Here is a 22,041-nt window from a genome sequence, read left to right as displayed (position 1 = left end):
CTATTGGTTAGTTTAGGCAGGGAGCCACCTATCATTCTAACTTTTGTGGATCCCATTCTTAGGCACCTATCTGTCCCCATTCATTGTATAAGGAGCTTGGGGGCCTAATTCAGGCTTTATGGAATGCAGCGATTTTCCAGACAACTAAAAGTTAGGAATTGCAATGCTGAATGTTGCAATACTGAATGCCTAAGTCCCTTTCTGAATCTATGCCTAGCACTTCATATGTTCAAAGCATAGCTCTCATTGACTTCAACTGCAGTTCTAAGTGCTCAGCACTTCTGCAAAGCAGACTCCAAGGTCTCTAGTCAGGGACCCAGAAAATGAGGAACACACAATAGTCTGGGAGCATAATGTAGTGAAATCTTATTCCATGGACAAATTAGTGATAGAAGGGTAAGAGACATGTCACTTGATACGTAAAAATCTACAGAATCATAATGTTAATGGTGTCACCCTCTGCAGCATGGCAAGGGGGGCTCGTGCCTCCTTACCCCAGCTTCAAGTCCTCCAACAGAAGTTAGGAACAAAACTTAGTTTGAGCATTCCATGTTGAATGCCCCCTAGGAAAACTTTGCATTTCCAAATACTAACTATGCTTACACCACCAGACAGGTATGTGAACTCAAACTCCAAGTAACTCATCAGACAGAGACTGTCAGATGCAAAGCAAAGGTGAAAACACAAAGAGAATTAAAAAGCTTCTCTGTAAAAAACAAACACATGCTGGAAAATAAAATTGAAAAGTACCTTCCAGTCTTGTCCACAAACCAATATATGTTTCTTGGCAATGTCCAGTCTATTCCATGCCAAGGCCAAATTTAGCTGATCTGATGCAGACATATTTGTACCTAGAAAACAAGAAAAGGCTCCATTAACTTTCATACATTAGCTTCTTTTCCTTCCTTTCTTTGAAAGGGCATGTCAATGAATCTGTAGGTCATAGGAAATATTATTAGATAAGTACCTTTCAGGAGTGCTGTCAGGATTGCCAAATCAATGTCCTGCTGCTCCTCTGACTCTGCATCAAATATGGTTATCTGTCAGTGTTGCAAAAGGATGTTATTCGGGGGGAACGTGGACAAGCCCTTCCAGGGAAACACTGGGTGTTCGTTCTTGACCTAGTGTCCAGTGAAATAAGTTTCACAGCTCTCAGCAACATTAACAAAGCGATCTATACATGAATGTATCTCCTTGTGCACCGCAATGAAAATGTACCATTAGGGTATGTCTACATAGCAATTAAAAATCCACGGCTGGCCAGTGCCAGCTGACTCGGGCTCACAGGGCTGTTTATTTGTGGTATAGATGTTCAGGCTAGGGCAGAGGTGGGCAAACTACGCCCCGGGGGTCGCATCCAACCCTTCAGACATTTTAATCTGGCCCTTGAGCTCCAGCCGGGGAGCAGGATCCGGGGCTTGCCCTGCTCCACACATGCCGGGGTTCCACGTGGCTCCCGGAAGCAGTAGCATGTCCCCCCTCCAGCTCCTATGTATAGGGGCAGCTAGGAGGCTCCACACACTGCCCCTGCAGCGCCCATTGGCCGTCAACCACGGTGGTGCTGCACAGCTAAGGCAGGCTAGTCCCTACCTGTCCTGGCACTGCACTGCGCCTTGGAAGCGGCCAGCAGGTCAAGCTCCTTGTCGGGGGGCCAAGGGGCTCCATGCACTGCCCCCACCCAGAGCACTGGCTCCACACTCCCATTGGCTAGTTCCTTGCCAAACTAGTGTATGGAGGGGAGGTACCTGCGGATGAGAGCAGCCTGCAGAGCCTCCTGCTCCCACCCCCCACCTAGGCGCCAGACCTGCTAGCCACTTCCTGGGCACAGCACTGGAGTCAGGACAGGCAGGGAGCCTGTCTTAGCCTCGCTGTGCCACTGACCAGGAGCCACCCGAGGTAATCCCATGTTCCAACGCTGAGTCCCAACCCCTCATCCCCAGCCCCACCCCAGAGCCCGCACCTCAGCCTAGAGACCAGACCCCCTCCAGCATCCTCACCCCCTGTCCCAGCCCAGACCCCCCTCCCACACCCTGAACCCCTCATCCCCAACCCCATCCCAGAGCCCTCACCCCCTGATGCACCCCAATCCCCTGCCTCAACCCGCAGTCCCCCCACCTGCACTCCAAATCCCTCTGCCCCACCCCCCAACCCGGAGCCCCCTCCTGCTCCCCAAACCCCTCATCCCCAGCTCCACCACAAAGCCCGCACCCCCTCCCACACCCCAACCCCCTGCCCCAGCCCAGTGAAAGTGAGTGAGGGTGGGAGAGAGCAAGCCAGCAAGGGAGGGAGAATGTAGTGAGCGGGGGCCGGGCCTCGGGGATGGGGTGAGGATGGGTGTTCGGTTTTGTGCAATTAGAAAGTTGGCAACCCTGGCTCGGGCTGGAGCTCGGACTTATATGACCCTACAAGGGGGGCGAGTCCCAGAGCTCAGGCTGCAGCCTGAGCCCTAACGTCTATTAAACAGCTCCCTAGCCCTAGTCCCACAAGCCTGAGTCAGCTGTCACGGGCCAGAGGCAGGTATCTAATTACAGTGTAGACATACACATAGACTCTTAATGCAAGGAAATCAACATGCAAATCATCATATTTCTAATCCTGCAACACTGAATCTCTCTTTTTGGCTGACCTTGAAGGTTGAGACATTAAGATTCATACAATGACACCCACATACTTACTTCTCACACAGTGGAAGATCTTGAAACCTTGTAATAGGATGGCCTGCCCCTTTAGGAGCCAAGAGTCCCTGGGGCTAGCCAGCCCTCTTCAATCAGCCCCTCTTGCCCCAGAGTCAGCTGCCTTCTAACATAAGGCGGCTGAACTAAATGGGGTCAAGTGACAGCCTGAAGCACGTGGGCCTCATAAAAGGGCTGAGAAAACTCAGTTTGAGAGAGGAACCACAGGGAATAAGTTGAGCTTATGTGGAAAGCCCTGAAGTAGGGTCTGGAAGGACTCCAGGGAAGCAGCCTGGGAGTCAGCACTTTCTCCCAGAGAAGAGACACTTAGGGTACATCTACATTGCAATTAAAAACCCACAGCTGGCCCATGCCAGCTGACTCGGGCTCACAGGGCTCAGGCTAAGGGGTTGTTTAATTGTGGTGTAGATGTTTGGGTTTGAGCTGAAGCCCAAGCTCTGGGACTTTCCCCCTCGCAGGGTCCCAGAGCTTGGGCTCTACCCAAAGTGTCTACACCAAAATTAAGCACCCCCAAGACCGAGTCAGCTGGCATGGGCCAGGCGTGGGTGTCTAACTGCAGTGTAGACATACCCTTAAAGGTAGCCCAGAAGCCTGGAGGGTGGGCTGAAGAGAAGCCCAAGCAGGGTAGAAGAACCTCTTGTTTGTTTGGACTTTTGTTACCCCATGTGGGAATTGAACTCTGAGAGTAATGCAGCAGGAGAGGTTAGCCATGTGAATCCCCAGAAGAGACAAAAATTTAAAAAAAAACCTGGTGAGGGCAAATTGAGACAGGGAGTGCCTGTGGCGCCATTCTCAGAATCACAGGTGCTATAGGGCAGTCATGGCCTATGACAACTTGACACCCCCTCCCATCATGACACCCCCTCCAATCAAGGAAGAATTATGGGGCAGAGAGATACAGACACCTTCTTTGGCTGGGGAACATCTACCTTGCCAAACTAGTGTATGGAGGGGTATGCTGAACTCCTTTTAGCAATAGGGAAAGGAGTGGAGGACATCCTCCACCTGCTGGTGACAAATCACAAGCAGACACAGACAATCCTCTTGCAGTTGTGGGAGGGCCAACAAAAGCAACAGTGGCTGGAAATACCCCAGCACCAGCCTGGGACAAATGCTCTGGTGTGCTTCAGGTGTGGAAAAGTGGAGCACAGGAAAGAGGGTGGTGATATGTTTTTCCTGTGGGGAGACCGAAGATATTAAAAAGCTCTGTCCCACTTAGTACTTGAACTGTGGAAAGAAGGATTGTACCAAGGGGACAATTAGGGGCCTAGGAATAGGGAGCAGGACTAAAAGCTGCAGAGGCTGAGCCTCAAGATCCAGTTAAGGCAGATAGAAGCAGAAAGGAATCGCTTGGAAAAGCAGCTGACCCAGGAGGGGCAGGCAAAGAGGACTCTGGAGAACCAAGTTTTTGCCCTTCAACAGCAGGTACAAGTTCTGGAGAAAAAGTGCAGGGCTGAGAACACAGAGAAACACTGTGATAATAATGGGGGCAACTACAGAGGCTGGAGAAGCAACAGACTCTGAAGTCATGGCAGTGCCTGATATGTCAGAGATAGTGGAGGAAGTTGGAAGTGGAAGAAGTTGCAGGAGATGCTCCTGAAAAGGGATCAATTAAAAAGAGACCTGGAAGAGAGACACTCTTCCTATGTTAGTGCTGTGGCACAAGCCATAAAGCAGGAGCTGATCTGGGAAGGAGAACCACTGTGTGGAATTGGCTGCCTTGGAGAAAGCCACACAGCAGGCTCTGAAAGAGAAAAAGGAGTTGGCTGAGGGGAAACAGTGCTTGGAATTACAAGTAATGATGCTGCAATGTGACATGGAAGATTTGGTCCCCAAATCTCCAACATGGAGAAAGTGTGCTGGGAAAAAGACCAGTTGATCTCAGATGTTAGCCAGCTAAGAGAAGAGTAGGAGAGATGGCAGCCAGGAAAACAGCCTGTCCAAGCTTGACGTATGGCTGTAAATGGTAGAACTTGCCCTGGGGCCAAGCAAAGCTTTAGGGAGAGAGGGAGAGAAATGTGTAACAGGGTGGCCTGCCCCTTTCAGGGCCAGGAGACCTGTGTCTGCTAGCCAGCCCTGTTCAATCAGCCTGCCTTTGCCAGAATTAGCTACTTCCCAGCCTAAGGGCACTGGACTAATTGTGTTGAAACACCTGGGTCTCATAAAAGGGATGGGAAAAGTCCATCTGGAAGACAAACAACTTATGAAACCTTCATTAACACAAATGAGACTGAACAGAGGTAATTGACGACAAACTTTGGCCTGCTATATTTATATCAGAGATAACATTATTACAATAGCCTCTGTGCCCAGGCCAATATATTTCATAATCAACAAAAAGATCACACTTGTATAGCAAATGAAAGAGATCGTAATACAAACCAACAATCCATCATACTCACAGATTCTCTGTGCGCCATACACTCCATCAGCATTTGAAATAGATGAATGGACTGTTTCTGCCCAAAATTAAAGGTGTTCTGAATCATTATTGATATCTCCTCCTTCAGCTGAGGGAGCAAGTCTCTGAGGAACAAATAAATACACAGACAAGAATAAATTGTACCGTAGGATGCCTCATCTGACTGATCTCTTTGTCAGATGTTACACTGACAGAAGAAACTTGTGAGAACAGAGTAGACCAGTGGATACAGCAATGCATACTTTGTCTTCAGTACGATATTGCCTTCACCTTTCACAGTACCACTCATGCATAACAAAGGCAGGACATAACCAATATACAATATTAAATATTTATTTAATACTGTATTTAAACGTTATGAACCCATGTAAACGCAATCAATGGCAAAGCTAATTAGTTTGAAAAGTATTATGAATGGAGCTAGTAAAAAATTTAAACAATTTCATGAAAAACTGAGATTTCAAACTTGCTTTTGCAATTTTTTTCTACCTTTTTAATTAAATTTTGTGAACATAATTTAAGTTGCTTGGTATTTTACTTTCCGTTTATTATTTTCTGGGTTTTTTATTGTTATCTTTTTTCATCTTTTTTCATTTCTCCTTTCATTTTCCAGTAAGTTTTTTTAACTAATTTCTTTTTAATGACAAGAAAAATAATGGAAAAAAAGGAAAGGGAGGGAGAAGAAAATAAAAAGAGCAGGCAAAAAAGATATAAAAGTAAGTTACCAAAAATATGAAAACATGATTCCAAAAATTATACTCTAAAAAGCTAACAAACAACATCAAAGAGAGATATAGAACAAAATATATACCACAAATGTTTAAATAATGACAACGTTGTGAATAAGTCCATGAACATTTTCAAAAATGGACAATTGTTCATTAACATTTTTGATTTATAAAAAAACCCATTTTCCCATGAAAAAAATAAAAATTATTTTAAAAAATCCACATTTGTTTAGATTTGAGGTGCATTGCTGGCTCTGAGCTAAGGTTGGGGTTGGGCATAGATGTGGGCCTTAATTAGAGGCTCCTGGCATGTTGGGACAGCATACTAGGTTTAGTATTGGGGCCAAAAGGGAACCCCAAACTCGGCTCAGAATTAGGGACAGATTGCAGATGAGGGACAGAGATACAATATGGCCAGATGGCAGACCCAGGAAGATGTGGGCCCCAGGTTGTTAGAATTGAAAAGTGTGGAGAGGGGTCAGGATTATGCTTGGAAACTAAGACCTAGGGTTCAGTTTTGATCTGCATGGGGACCTCAAATCAGGTTTAGGGATGAGGTCAGATGGGGGCCTCAACTCAGGAAAATGGCTGGGACAGGATGAAGTCCCCATGCTAGGGTGAGCATTGGGACCAGATAGGGGCCCTGGGCTAGGGAAAAATCAGCTGATGATGCAGGGCTGGGGTTAGAGTTGGTGCTGGTTATTAACAAAGATTGGGACCAATTGTTGGCCCTGGGGGTGGGTTAGGGATAGGGCCAATGGTGATCCTGGGCTAGGTTTGGATTTGGAGTCAAGTGCTAGCCACTGTCAAGTATTATGGTTGGGACTGGCTGGAAGTCCAGCACCCACAATCAGTGTCAAGGTCAGTACTGGACATGGTATTCTATGGGTAAGTTTCTGTTAAGGTTCAAGCTTGTCTATGGCCCTGGCCTACAGTTGGGGCTGGGGTCAGTTGGTGGCCATGGCTGAAGGTCACAACAGGGTTAAGGCCACGGCTGCAGATTAGGGTCAGAGCAGGACCTGTGGGGCTCACCAGGGATAAGGTCAGATTTGGGGCCTGCAGATGTCCATGGTGTTATGGCTTGGAATGGAGCGCACAGGTCCATGGGGATAAGATTGGGGCTGAAGTCCGCAAGCATCCCTGGGAGTGATGTCGATGTTGAAATGAGTCGATGACTTCAGGATAGAGTAGAGGTTGGGCCCACAGGCAGACCCAGGCTAGTGTCAAGGTTGGAAGCTACTGCCTTACTCCACACTAAACAGCCTGAGAAGGTGCTTACCTTCTCTTTGTGGGCTAGCATCAGGGACAAGACTGATCTGTGATCCTGGGCTTGGGTTACGGCGGGGGCCCGTGAAGAGCCAGGGACACAATCATGGTTTGGGCCAGAGGGTGACCCAGGAAAAGATTAAAAATGAAGTGGCCGGCTGGCCCCAGGAGAGGGTTGCATTTGAAGTTTGGACCCACAGAAGTTCATGATCAGTGCCCATAGAGATCACCAGACAAGGGTTATGGATGGGGTCTACATATGTCTCAAGGATAGGATTGGACATACAGCCAGTAGAGCTCCTTGGGTTCGGGTTCAGGCTGCAGAAGTCAGACCTAGGATTGAAGCTGGGGTTGCATCAGTGTCCTAACATTGGCCCGAAGGCCTCCTACTAACCACAAATATAACTCTAGCCCAAGGAAGACTACAGGTTTCTAGCAACCAGAAGTCTTAGGTCTAGGATTAGAGTTGGGGTTGCCAGAGGGACCTGGACTAGGGTTACAGTCAGTGACCTAACACTGGCCTCCACTAACCACAAATATTGCTCTAGCCCAAGGAAGGCTACAGACTCAAATCACAACCCTAGGCTAGAAAGGACAACAGACACCAAACCTGACCCTGGAATGGTGAGGACTACAGGATCCAACTATAACCCTAGACCAGTGAGACATACAGGACCCAAATCTAGACTGAGTACAGCAAGCCATACAGGACCCAATCCTAATGCTACCCTGGACATACCTCCAATTCCATCCCCTAGCTGGGGGAGGCCTCTGACTTCCAACTCAAACCCAAGACAAGAAGAATTATGGCCTCCAATCCTAATGCTATTCCAAGAAGGCCTAAGACTGACAGACCTAACTGTGCATGGGGATACTTCCAGACCATAATACTAGCTTAGACAGAACTATGGGGCCAATGCTAACCCTAGCATGGGGAGTGTGCTACAGCCTTCAACCCTAACCCTACCTCTAGCCTAGTCTCAACCATAACAATATCTCTGAGACATAATGATACAAACTCTAAATCTAGAAAAAGGATGCTGACTGGTCCAAACAAAATTATAACTGAAGAAGCCTATAGGCCCAAACATTAACATTAACCCAGTGACACCTAGGATCACAAGCTCCAACTATAGACTGGGCAGAGCTATGGGCCCAAGCATTAATACTGGCCCACAGATGCCTAGGGGTCCCAACACTAACCCTAATCTATGGACATCTATGGTCTCCAACTCTATCCCTCACCCAGAGAGGCCTCCATACTACAACCCTAACCCATGCTTGCAAAAGCCTGCAAGCCCCAACCTAATTAGCTAATGTGAAGCCAATTTTTAAAAAGGGCTCCTGGCAACTACAGGCCAGTAAGGCTCACTTCAGTACTGGGCAAATTGGTTGAAACTATCATAAAGGACAAAATTGTCTGATACATAGATGAACATAATTTGTTGGGAAATAGTCAACATGGTTTTTGTAAAGAGCAATTGTGCCTCACCAATCTACTAGAATTCTTTAAGGGGATCAACAAGCATGTGGACAAAGGAGATCCAGTGGATATAGTGTATTTAGATTTTCAGAAAGCCTTTGACAAGGTCCCTCACCAAAGGCTCTTAAGCAAAATAAGCAGTCATGGGAAAAGAGGGAAGGTTCTCTCATGAATTGGTAAGTGGTTAAAAGATAGGAAACAAAGGGTAGGAATAAATGGTCAGTTTTCAGAATGGAGAGAGGTAAATAGTAGCATCCCCCAGGGATCTGTATTGGGCCCAGTCCTATTTAACAGATTCATAAACAATCTGGAAAAAGGGGTAAATAGTAAGGTGGCAAAATTTGCAGATGATACAAAACTACTCAAGATAGTTAAAGCAGACTGCGAAGAGTTACAAAGGGATCTCACAAAACTGAGTGACTGGGCAACAAAATGGCAGATGAAATTTAATGAAGATAAATGCAAAGTAATGCACATTGGAAAACATAATCCTAACTATAAATATATAATGATGGGGTCTAAATTAGCTGTTACCACTCCAGAAAGAGATCTTGGAGTCATTGTGGATCGTGCTCTCAAATATCCACTCAATGTGCAGTGGCAGTCAAAACAGCGAACAGAATGTTGGGAATCATCAAGAAAGGGATAGATAATAAGACAGAAAATATCATATTGCCTCTATATAAAGCCATGGTAAGCCCACACCTTGAATACTGCATGCAGATATGGTCGCCCCCATCTCAAAAAAGATATATTGGAATTGAAAAAGGTTCAGAAAAGGGGAACAAAAATGATTAGGGATATGGAACGGCTTCCGTATGAGGAGAGATTAATAAGACTAGGACTTTTCAGCTTGGAAAAGAGGTGACTAAGGAGGAGGAGATGATAGAGGTCTATAAAATCATGAGTGGTATAGAGGAAGTAAATAAGGAAGTGTTATTTACTCCTCCTCATAACACAAGAACTAGGGGTCACCAAATGAAATTAATAGACAGCAGGTTTAAAACAAACAAAAGCAAGTATTTCTTCACACAATGCACACTCAACCTGTGGAACTCCTTGCCAGAGGATGTTGTGAAGGCCAAGACTATAACAGGGTTCAAAAGGGAGCTAGATAGATTCATGGAAGATAGATCCATCAATGGCTGTTAGCCAGGATAGTCAGGGATGGGGTGACAGGGCATGGATCACTTGATAATAACATGTCCCTTCATTCCCTTGGGGCACCTGCCATTGGCCACTGTCAGAGGACAGAACACTGGGCTTGATGGACCTTTGGTCTGACCCAGTATGGCCATTCTTATGTTCTTAACCCTAACCTTGGAAAACCTCTGGCCTCCAACCCTAGCCCTAGACCTATACCTGGGCCAGGGAAGAGTATGGGCCCAAACCCTTATTCATAGCACATGGAGACCTATACATTCAAACACTAACTCCAGAATAAGGAGACCTTCAACTCTAACCCTGGCCCAGCAAGGACTACACATAGGAATGTGAAGAACCACAGGAGGAGCAGATGTGAGGCTGGGGGAGCTGAACTGGCATGGGGTGAACTAAGAGGCTAGGGGATGGGGAATGAATTTATGGGGACTGGGTGGGCTGACCTACTGGGGGTTGGGATTGTGGGGGGACAGAATTAATTGCTGGACAGAGGACAAGCAGATTTGTAAATGAGAGCTCCTTCAGCAGCAGCCGAAAATCACCTTGCCCAATATATTTAGGATGGTGGGTAACACTAATTGTCTCAAATAAAACACACACTGACGATGTGCAAGAGGATTCCAAAAATTAAAAAATGGATCACCAAAAAATTAAAATTTTATATATTAACTATTTAACAATAATCTCATTATTTTTGTGCAAATCTTGCTATTTTTTATCACAAGGGAAATTCCATCCGAGAGGTTAAGTCTAGGGAAAGGTCACAGGGGCTGGAGAGGTTGTCATCAGGGGTGAGATCAGAACTCTGCACTTCCTGGCAAAGACTACTTCACTACAGTTCTCATAATTGTCTTTGATTTGGAGATAAGCATTTTCACTACCACCACACAATAATTAAAAAAAAAAAAAGTGGTGCAGCCTGCAGCTACTCACCCTGTATCTACTGTGTGTTTATGAATAAAAGCCAGAAGATCTGCAGCTCGGCCAGTGCCCTCGCAGACCACCACAGGGACAGCAGGAGTATCCCTCACATACTCCCAAACCATTAGGATCACGTTTGGGCCTCCTTCTACCACTAGCCCAACCACCGGTACACCTTGGCCCATTCCTGTTTCAAACCACACACAACCGTTACTAACAGCAAAGTTATCACTCCCACAGTACACATCATAAACATAGGTTTGTCAACTTGTACCCACAAAAAATATCTCATAGAAATCATGTTTTTAATTGATAAAAACAAAACAATGCCTTTATTTCTCCCACCTTGTGTCAGGCATTTCAAGGCTGTCTCAAGGGAACTCTGCCATTAAAACAAAAGATTATTGAGAAACTGTGCACAAGATTATAAGCAGGCCTGGGCATTGACTCATGAGGAAGAAAATGGGGCACAAGAAGCCTTCCCTTCCCTTGCATGGCCTGCAATAGCAGTTCTTGTGAGTTTTGCTTGCAAAATTTGTGCATGCATAGAAAAAGTGACTATGCATATAAATATTTGCACACACTCATGAGCAACCGGGGGCTTTTTTTAAAAAATTGTCTATATGTTATGTATTCTTGGGAGAGGTGATTTTAATAATTTGAAATAGCTGGTAGTTGGGTAATGGTACAGTAAACAAAAATGGACATAGCAAATGAAAACCTAATATACAATAATTAAGAATTCTATTTTTTTATATCTAAAACTGAACAGGAAACAAAAAACATGAATGGATTCAAGAGATTCTTGGATGCGTCTCTGTGCTAATAAGAGGTGAGTAGGTAAAAGGAAGGAAGGACTTAACAATTACAATTGACCTAATGGTGTTTCTTTCTAACATACCTTCTGATTTGCTCATTAGACCAGTATCAAGCTTTCCATAAATCACTGATGATGGTCTTATTACATGAAAATAAGTACTTTACACAGGCTACAAATACCTATTTGATGGTGTCTTTAACTCAGACATAACTGAGGTATTAAATGTGCAAACAATTCCACAATGGAAATGAAAGTTGTGAAACTTGCCTTTCGCTTATTTCACAGACACAAAAGATTGATTGGATATTTTTTCAATTCCTCTTTTGCAACTAGTTATTGCACTGTTTGCCAACAACAAAAATGACAGTTGTGGAATGCAAAAGAATTGCACAGTGAGATTGCAAAACGTGAATTTCACTGTATTTGACATTTTTTTCTCTTTATAAATGTCTGGTAAATATTTGAGAAAAAGTTATCAGTGCTGTCATAAAGAGTTATGAAACAGAAGCCATGCTCTACTCTGGCTTTCTAGAACTCCAGGTCAACATTTTCAATTTTTGGGTGCCCAGTTTGACAGGCTTTAAATGGGTCTGATTTTCAGTGTATAATATCAGAGTCATCACAGAGGTCCCAAACTGGGAAATCAAAAACACCCAAAGTCATTAGTGATTTTTGAAAAAAAATTGTTCCTTTCCTTCCCCTTCCCCCCCTTTGAGTATTTATGGCTTGATCCTTCAAGATGCTGAGCCATCCTCATTCCCAGTGAAATCCATGGAAGTAGAAGACACCCAGCATATCACAGGAAGTCCTCAGCATCTTAAAAATCTTTTAACCTGTGATAAATTTGACATCACAATACTCACCAGTGTGTATTTTCTGAAGGTTTAAGTATTTCTCAAGATTCCTCCTGAGCTTCATCTCATTGCCATATTTTCCCACTGTCCCATCATCTGCCAGTACGAAATGGGAGTGCGTGCTGTTGAGGGTGCTCAGCTTGCTAAGAGGATTGCTGAGAGTTTGATATAGGCGAACTACCTGAGAAAATCAAAAGGAGGCTGAAGTAAAGTCACCTGGCACATGACCTAACTTTTATATACTTCATTGTTACATGATAAACTTGTAAAAGTTTCTACCACACCTAGGGGAAAATTCTCTACATCATTCTATGGGAGGCTACAACTGGTCTATCCTCTCACCATTCATGGCACTCCAGTGGAAAGTACACTGGAATCAAGATCTGGAAAATAACAATGTCCAAAATTATTTTTTCTGTGTACCGCTGCTTGGCCTCACTGTGTGGACCAGACTGTGGTATGCTTACTCACACTGAATAGTACCTTACTCCATGTCAAGTCCCGTTGAAGTCAATTTGAGGATTAAGAAACTACCAAATGTGAGTAAAAGTATTACTGTCTGGCCCTATATTGTGAAAGACAACTATGCCATTTTAGTATTATTTTAGAGAATATATACATGATCCCAGATTATTTATTCATTCATTCATTTATGGCCATTTTTACATTCTGAATTCTAGATGAATGGAAATCTTTAAAAAATAGTAAACCTTCAAGTCTGTGTAATATATAGTCAATGGAAGATATCATTATTATGGAGTCACTGATTACTACCCCCTCACTCAAGTTTTCAGAATTTTCAGCTTATTTTGTAAAAAATCTTAATAAAATGGTAAACACAAAACTTACAAAGTAAACTTTGAACACTATTTGAATTTTTCATGGTGTTTTGATGAAAATTGGCTTCACACAGAAAAAGTAATAGTTCCAAAATAGTTCCTTTCTTAAAGTATTTTATGGGATTATCTCACTTTTTTGGGATCCCTTTGCAAAAAAACCTATAGCACTCTGTGCTTTGCACCACATATTGCTCTTCATCTGCTGATTAATAAAATATCAGTTATGAACCCTGTCCTAGAAGGCAACCTAATATGAGCTGCGACCTCATTTTACAAATAAGTTAATAGAGAAGTTATACAATGATATTTCGGAAATAGAACCCAGGGCTCTAACATGTCAGCACATATCTTATCTAGTCAGCCACACTGCCTTTCACGATGAATGTGCTTTGAATATCCTATCTAATCACAAAATCATACTCTTAGCCCAGAGCCAGAGCTATAGCCCAGCATTCCTGGTATCCAGCTATCTAGCAAACAGTTGTGTAACCCACAGAAAAAGTTTGTGCCAAATCTACCTCTAGCAGCTGAGCCTTAAGTAGACACAAGCAATTACTATTGCACATCAAGTGATAGAGATTTAAACTGAGGGACAAGGGTTCAAACCCTGCTGTCCCCTCTCTGAGATGTTGTTATGGATGTCCACATATAACAGATTTTGTTTTTAGAGTTTTGTTTTAAAAAAGAACTAGTTTATTTAAGTCACACAATGAGAAAATATCCTATAACACATATTTGTAATTAAGGACTACTACAATTTGTAAATTATAGTGTTACACACCAAAATACAGGTGTTTTATATTTCAGCCATTTGCATCTCCCCCTCTTCTCTCTTTGACCCTAGGGGCCAACCCTCTACAAAAAAAAAAAAAACCTAGGAAATGAACACAAAAACTTCTCTTCGGGTATGTCTATACTACCCGCTGGATCGGCGGGCAGCTCAGTGATAACTTGCTCTCTAGCACAAAATCTTAACGGTAACCTCAGCAATGTTAAGGCATTATTAATTATTAGTAGTATTATTATTGTCATTTGTATTACCATAGCACTTAGGAGGCCTAATCATGCTCAAAAGTGCACGTTTGATGAAGCTGGCATACATATTTTTTTTTCGTATCTGTCGGAAATGGAAGTGAAAGCCTTATGGAGTGCAGGAGTGAGTTATCAACAGTGTTGCAGACAATATGAAAGCAGCAAGAAATGCAGGAGAATTTCCCCTTAACTTGTTATTTCCATACTTTTTAGGTTTTGAGTTGGTGGGGCATTCCCAGTCATCCTTAACTGTCATTAAACAAAGTTTTTATGGGCTTAATACTATTAGTGCTGGTTGGGAATTTGCTGTCAATATTTTTTTTAGGATTGTCATAAATATAAAGGGAAGGCTAACCACCTTTAAATCCTTCCTGGCCAGAGGAAAAACCCTTTCACCTGTAACAGGTTAAGAAGCTATAGATAACCTTGCTGGCACCTGACCAAAATGACCAATAAGGAGACAAGATACTTTCAAAGCTGGGGGGGGGGGGAAACAAAGGGTTCTCTCTGTCTGTGTGTTGCTTTTTCCGGGACCAGAGCAGGAATGCAGGTCAGAACTCCTGTAAAGAGTTAATAAGCAATCTAGTTAGATATGCGTTAGAGTCTGTTTTGTTTAAATGTCTGATAAAATAAGTTGTGCTGAATGGAATGTATATTCCTGTATTTGTCTCTTTTTGTAACTTAAGGTTTTGCCAAGAGGGATTTTCTATGTTTTGAATCTGATTACCCTGTAAGGTATTTACCATCCTGATTTTACAGAGGTGATTCTTTTACTTTTTCTTCGATTAAAATTCTTCTTTTAAGAACCTGATTGCTTTTCCCTTGTTCTTAAGATCCAACAGTTTGGGTCTGTGTTCACCTATGCAAATTGGTGAGGATTTTTATCAAGCCTTCCCCAGGAAAGGGGGTGTAGGGCTTGGGGAGATTTTGGGGGGAAAGACATTTCCAAGTGGCCTCTTTCCTGGTTATATTTGTTAGATGCTTAGTGGTGGCAGCAATAAAGTCCAGGGACAAAAGGTAAAATAGTTTGTACCTTGGGGAAGTTTTAACCTAAGCTGATAAAAATAAGCTTAGGGGGTTTTCATGCAGGTCCCCACATCTGTACCCTAGAGTTCAGAGTGAAAAAGGAACCTTGACAAGGATAAAATGTATTTTTTACAAAACTGAAATTTTCCACAGGAAAAAAGTAAATTTTTCCTAATATTTTTAATTTTTCCATTTGAAAAAATTGAAACAAACATTTCATTTCAGGTCTACACTTGACTGAGCTACTGTAGTGCCTTATGGGCACCTGTAATGTGAGTGCTTTATGCCTTTATTCCCTCCATGGGCTGGACTACTTCTTTCATGATGCATGGCAGTTTCCCATCTGGCCACCAAAAATTAAGATACAATACAGTGGAAACCAACAAGTGGATAAGAAAGCTGGCAGACTCTTGTACAATTGACTGAACAAAAAGTTAATTAACTCACATCTTTTCCAATCAAGTCCCTCTGGTTCTCAATGATACCCCAAGGAGGGATTCCAATGGCACAGACCTTTCTCAAATATTGAGAGGCATGAGCTTTCAGGGCATCCCCCACATGCCTGGACACTCCTAAATAGATAATCATCATTATTATTATTCTACATTTGAATTCCTGCTACACAACTGTGATCAACACTTCCAAAGTTGCTTCCATCATCTATTTTACTCTGTAGTTATTTTTAATGTAAGTGTAATTATAATTATACACTCTATTGTTATACTTCATATAGATTACAGCAGTGGTTCTCAAACTTGTGTACTGGTGACCCCTTTCACATAGCAACCCTCTGAGTGCGACCTCCCTCATAAATTTAAAAAAACACTTTTTTGTATATTTAACACCATTATAAAAGCTGGAGGCAAAGCGGGGTTTGGGTTGGAGGCTGACAGATCGTGACTCCCCCTCCCATGTAATAACCTTGCGACCCCTGAGGGGTCCCGACCCCCAGTTTGAGAACCCCTGGATTATAGGAAAAGTGAGGTTTAATTAATGGACACAATAATATAGTGCCCCATTCTTCCAGACTTGCTCATGCTTAACATTACACGTGTGTGTAACCAATGGGACTATTCACATGCATAATGTTAAGCGTAAGTGTTTTCAGAAATAAGGTCAAAATGGATCTCTTCTTCAGGACTTACTTTTTAAAGTATTGAATCTAATTTTTATTTTTAACCATTTAAATAACTTTGAATGGATATCAAAGTTGATGTGCCCCAATTTTTGAGAACTTTTTTCAAAATAAACTAATTGTTTTTGAATATTTTCACCCAGAAGAAACCTGTTATTTTATAAAAGTCCTACATAACAAATCAGCAGCCTCACACTGAGGAGAAACTCTACACTTAATAAAATAACTTGAGTAAAAAAACCAAAAAAAATGGATAAGGAAACATTTCACTTTCAAATTTTCAAGCAGTTATGACAACTAACAGCAATTAAAAATTATTTTAATATTATAAAAAAAATACCTTGACTGTGACCTTTTCTGATTTTTGAATTATAGAATAGCTAAAAAACTAATGCATCTTTCTTTCCCTTGTCTATTATCCCCTTCCAACCTCTTCTAATACACACTGAAACAGTAATTTCAAAACTGAAAGTTCCTCAGCCCACAGTATGATGAATGCCAGCCAGTGATTCAAGGCCTGATCCTGATCAATAGGGAGCACGCACACTTAGAACTGGAAAATTGCTATAAAAATGGTATGAGAGTATAAACATCACCAATTCACTTTGTTAGTATTCCCAACCCTCCTTTGGTTTATTCCAAACAGGGATTTAATGTGGTTTAAGTAATCCACTTCAAATTCACATCTTTAGTTAATATGGATTAATTTCCCTGAATGTCCCTGTGCAGACAAGCCCTTAGTTAAAAGGTCTGACCCTCAACTGGTGTAAGTCAGCATTGCTACACTGATTTTCAGAAAGCTATACTGATTTACACTAACTCAGGGGTTCTCAAACTGGGGTTTGGGACCCCTCAGGGGGTCACGAGAAGATCTGGCCCACTGTGAATAGTTTGCAAATAACTCATTGTCTGAAATCTGTGTGTTTACAAAGTGTTTTAACAATTTTGAAAAAGCTAATCTGTTAAAAAAAAAAGTCTGTTTGCAGAGCCGTTACAGATAACAGAAAAATGATTACATTAATCTAATAATTTATAATGTTATGAACAATTACTCTAGAGTTCAGTGATATGGCAAAGTCCATCCCATAGATTTTATAATCTAATTATTATCGCCATTTCCATTATGGGATATTGCACTATAGCAGGGTAGTATAGGTCATTGCGAGGTTCCCCTAGATCAGCATGTTCCCTAAGTGAGATGACTACACTGAATACAACTAAAGAAACAAGATTATTTCAGCATTTGAGGAATGTAAAGAGTGACTCTTCAGGGAGTTTCAGTGCATTCACAGGTTAGTTAACAGAGCACCATAATTTAAAATGCTCACACTTATAAACCTGAATGAAATCTAAATAAATGAAATTTTGTTTAAAACAAACACTTGACCAAAATAGCTAGCAGTTGATACAGTATTAGGACTCCAACCATTTTACTAAAATAGATCAAAATCTATTCTAAGTCAAGCACTCCAGCCAACTCCAATTGGTCTGCAGTTTGCTTCTTATTTCATGCATAACACGATCAGGTCTTTTTTCATAGAAAGTATTAAAAATACTGGTCAAAACTGGAGCAGCCTGATGACACACCCATGTCTACTATACCCTCAGAATATCTATTTTCTTTTATTTTTATTTCCAAATTATAGTTTCTTATTTTGTGTTATAAGTAACCCCAAATTACTGCATTACATCAATACATTGTATCACCCCTCAAGTTTGTACGTCTGAGAAAAACAAAGAGCAAGTATTAGATGAAAAGCCAGATAGATAAAAAGAATTACCACTGTTGATGCCTTCTGTTATTATCCATGCTCCTGTAGTCTCAGCCGCTTTGACCAACCCTTTGCTGAAAACCTGTTTGACCTTAGATGGAAGCTTGAAGTTTTGGATGCCTCCATGAACAGAGATCACTAGCTTTGGCAGCTCCATCTGCCATTCTTTCAGCATCAGATGTAATAGCTGGTCCAGCTTGGTGTCATAAGAGGTTCTAATATACTGGAAGAAACACACTCGTGTATATTGCATGTTTTTTAAATAACCAAAACTAGACATGGTGGCACCTTAGAAAGTACTCAGTTCTAAAGTCTTCAAGACCTTGTTGTGAAAGTTCTAATGTTTCACAAAGAAAGGGACTTTAAAAAATGAGACCTACTGAGAATAGCATAAAAGTGTCCAAGTCATTGAGACATACATATAGCCATATAAATCTCCCTAGTTTGCAAGGTCTTAGTGATGTTCCATAGCTGTGCTTGTGGTAAGAAAAAAAAGAATGCAAATGGGGTTCTAATACTGAAATATCAAACTTCAGTGAACTCATAACAAGAAATATATCCACACCTCACCTAAAAATTTCCCTCCTTGGAATAATGATGTCCACAAACCCATGACATTGGATCTTTGCTCTATGCAGCCTTGGTGCGGACAAAACCTGTCAATCAGAGGCAGGGGAGGTGTGGCTCCACCTATGAGACACTGCCATTTGAGACACTTCCATAGCCTATAAGAATTAATCACAAATCAGTAAAAAAAATTTTTTTCAAAAAGCATTAAACTAAAAAGAACAATACTCCTGCAGATCAAGGAATTCAATAAATAACACTGAGTGCCAGTTAATAATCCCAAATCTTTTCCCAGTTAACATCCCACTCAGGATGTGTTGGATCTGTGGACCTCATTACTCCAACAAAGGAAATTTTCAGGTAAGGCGCAGATAAATTTCTCTATTCTTATTTGTAATGAGGTCCTCAAATCCATGACATTGCAATTTTCATAGCTGTATCCATTTGAGGGAGGGGATGGGGCGAACCTCTATATACAGTTATGAATAGATGTAAAAGGGATAACCCTTTCCTAATAATTACTGGGATACTACAGCAAGGAGCACCTGACTACCAAAGGCAGCATCAAATCATGACTGATGTCCAGCTTGTAGAATTTAAAGCTAGTATGGACAGATGACCAAGTGGCTGCTTTACCAATTTCTTTGTAGGAAGTGTAAGGTCTTCTGGCCCATGAAGTGACTGCAGTTCTGGAGGACCAAGTTCTGATATTGGAAGATGGAGTTATGCTTTCTCACTTCTATGCTGCTGAGATACCATTTCCAGGTGGCTCAATTACTGAAGATTTCAAAGCCTTCTTTCCCTTTGACACCAGATAATAAAGCATAAAAAGCATTTCTCTCTGTGATCTGAACTGTGCAGTGAATATATCCTTTGAGAGCTCTGCAGACATCCAAAGTATGCCACAGTTTGTCTTTGGGGGTCAACAGAGGTGGGCAGAAGGGTGGAAGAGCAATATCCTGTGCTTTATGGAGTCTGGAGTTAATCTTTAGTATTAAGACAAGGTCAGATTTATGGAAGGTGCAATATTGAGGTTCCAGAAAAAGAGCACCCTACTCTGACACCCTGTGAACAGACATAATTACAATAAAAAGGCCACTTCAATGGTTAGGAATTAATTATACACCTTCATGAGTGGTTCAAATGGAGGGCCTTTAATGGCACTGAGAACCAGGTAAGATGTCATAAAAGAACTTTGTGCAACTGAGAAGGAAGTAGAAGAAAATGTTGCTCTCATAAGAAAAATGCTGGACATCTGGGTAAGGTGAAATTTACTTCTTGTCTGCTGCATTAAGGATGCTAGACAAAGCAGTAACTTGATCTTTGTGAGTCTAAACTGCCAGGCCTAGCTTGAGTCCATCTCAAAGAAATTCAAGAATCTGTAGTATTGATGCAAATGTGAGGAGTGAACTCCTTGTCCTGGTACCAATGGATAATCCTCAACCAGGCCACTGAATACACTGAGTTAGTCAACTTATCTCTGGAAGCTAGAAGTGTGAATATTACTTCTTCTAAGATTTTGGCTCAAGAGGCTCCATTCAAGAACCAGGCACCTAGGTTCAGACTTTCTGGATTCTGACGCATAACCAGACTTTGTAATATCATATCCCCTCTAGGTGAAAAGGGCATGGGAGGTATTTGTACTATGTTAAGGTGGTCAGAGAATCAAGATCTCCTTGGCCAGAATGCAGCTGTGACAACTAGGGGCCAGACATCCCAAGTGGAGAACTAAAGGGTTATACCCCAAAAATGAGCAGTTAAAGCAACTGATTACATACTGTATTATTGTACTATCAAGTAAGGTCTTTTATGAAAACTGGTAATGTTCTGAACTTGATCGCCATTATGAGATATGTATACAGACTGAAATTATGAATCTGTGTATTTGTGTATATGGAAAACTGTGCTCATAATCTGTACTACAACTCCAACTACACTTCCCAGCAGGAGAGTGAACAATCAAGCACGGAGGGGTGGCCCTCACAAGCCGGGTGTTTACATGAAACCAGATTTAAGTAACAGTCCAGCCCAGGAAAAGACAATGATGGACCATTAGAGTTAATGTATGCAGTGTTGTTGTAACTGTGTTGGTCCCAGGGTATTTTAGAGAGACAAAGTGGGTGTGGAAGTATCTTTTACTGGACCATCTTCCGTTGATCAGAGAGACAAAACTTTTGAGCTTATGCAAATCTCCACACCTGAAGTAGAGCTCTGTGTAAGCTCAAAAACTTGTCTCTTTCACCAATAGAAGTTGGTCCAATAAAAGATATTACCTCACCCACCTTGTCTCTCTGTTAGAGTTAATGGAAAACATTGAGACATCCCCCCAAGCTGTCGAAGTTAAGAGGTAGTTTCCCTCCTCTGAATAACCATGAGTTATCATGGGCCAAAAGGGGGAAATAGAAAAGAAAAAGCCTTTTAAAAACAGCTTGCAACTGATGTTTTTTTATTCAGAACCCGAGGAACAGTCTTGAGGTGGGTGACTGTCCATAAATGCTGGATCCATGAATGTGATAGCTAGGGTGTATGCTGGGAAACTGCGTAAAGGCATCAGGGTATTTTATTAGATAAGGGATTTTATTGATGTGAAAGTGTAAAGGCTGAGATTGTGTCTTTATGTTTCTGTGTAACTTGTATATGTTTGCTTTTGCTTTACTATTTCATCTTTGAATCTGTGATTTTTCTATTAAATAAACGTTTTGATTATTTTCATACCAAGCAGGTATCTGGTCTGCAAACTGTATTATTGACTATTGATCTCTGACCCAACTTTGGAGGGTTTATAGTTTAGGGTAAAATTTAACATATCTGCTTAAGCATGCTTATAGAAAGAATAATGGAAGTTCTTGAAACTGTAATAGCAACTAGAAGTATGTAGTTATGAAAAATACACTTGGCTATAGGTCTTAAATATTAAGTATTAAGGGCTTAGAATGAAGCCCATTAGAAGCTGGCAGTTGGCATAAGCCAGCATGAGTAGTATGTGCTTGACCAAAGGTTATGAAATGATACTTGCTTGACCTATGGTTATAAAATTTAGCAATATTTATTTTGTGATCATTTAGTAATGTATTGTGTGATAAGCAGGTAAACCACACATGAACACACGGTATCACCTTAGGGTACTTTTGTAATATAGTAACCATGGAGCTAACTGTGTGGACGTAGTGAAACTTCTGGGACATTAATTGATGCAATTGAGGTATTAATGGTCAGCAGTTTAACTATAGTTAGCCAGAGTACCACATATGGTTGGCTAGAACACCACACACGTGCTGGAATATGTACCTGGACATGTGTCAGATCTGGACCTGGTCATATG

At 41.8% G+C, this 22,041-nt stretch overlaps 1 protein-coding gene across 2 annotated transcripts in view; it reads right to left on the bottom strand.

Moving 5' to 3' along the window:
* The window catches only part of TRPM6 (transient receptor potential cation channel subfamily M member 6), a 161,112-nt gene that overhangs the window by 72,432 nt on the left and 66,639 nt on the right, over window positions 1-22,041 (bottom strand). Inside the window, exons 5-11 of one of the 2 annotated variants that reach the window (XM_073345124.2) lie at window positions 18,162-18,375; window positions 15,693-15,817; window positions 12,358-12,529; window positions 10,687-10,861; window positions 5,096-5,219; window positions 968-1,040; window positions 751-851 (exon numbers count right to left, since the gene is read on the bottom strand). In XM_073345124.2, coding sequence (XP_073201225.1) covers window positions 751-851; window positions 968-1,040; window positions 5,096-5,219; window positions 10,687-10,861; window positions 12,358-12,529; window positions 15,693-15,817; window positions 18,162-18,375 — 984 coding nt within the window. Of the gene's footprint in view, window positions 1-750; window positions 852-967; window positions 1,041-5,095; window positions 5,220-10,686; window positions 10,862-12,357; window positions 12,530-15,692; window positions 15,818-18,161; window positions 18,376-22,041 lie in introns of those variants that run through there. The other variant, XM_078852883.1, reaches the window with a different exon arrangement.

Source organism: Lepidochelys kempii, chromosome 5 (genome assembly GCF_965140285.1).
Source record: "Lepidochelys kempii isolate rLepKem1 chromosome 5, rLepKem1.hap1, whole genome shotgun sequence".
NCBI lineage: Eukaryota > Metazoa > Chordata > Testudines > Cheloniidae > Lepidochelys > Lepidochelys kempii.
The sequence above is the reverse complement of the archived record's forward strand: the minus strand, read 5'-3'. Positions and strand labels throughout refer to the sequence as shown.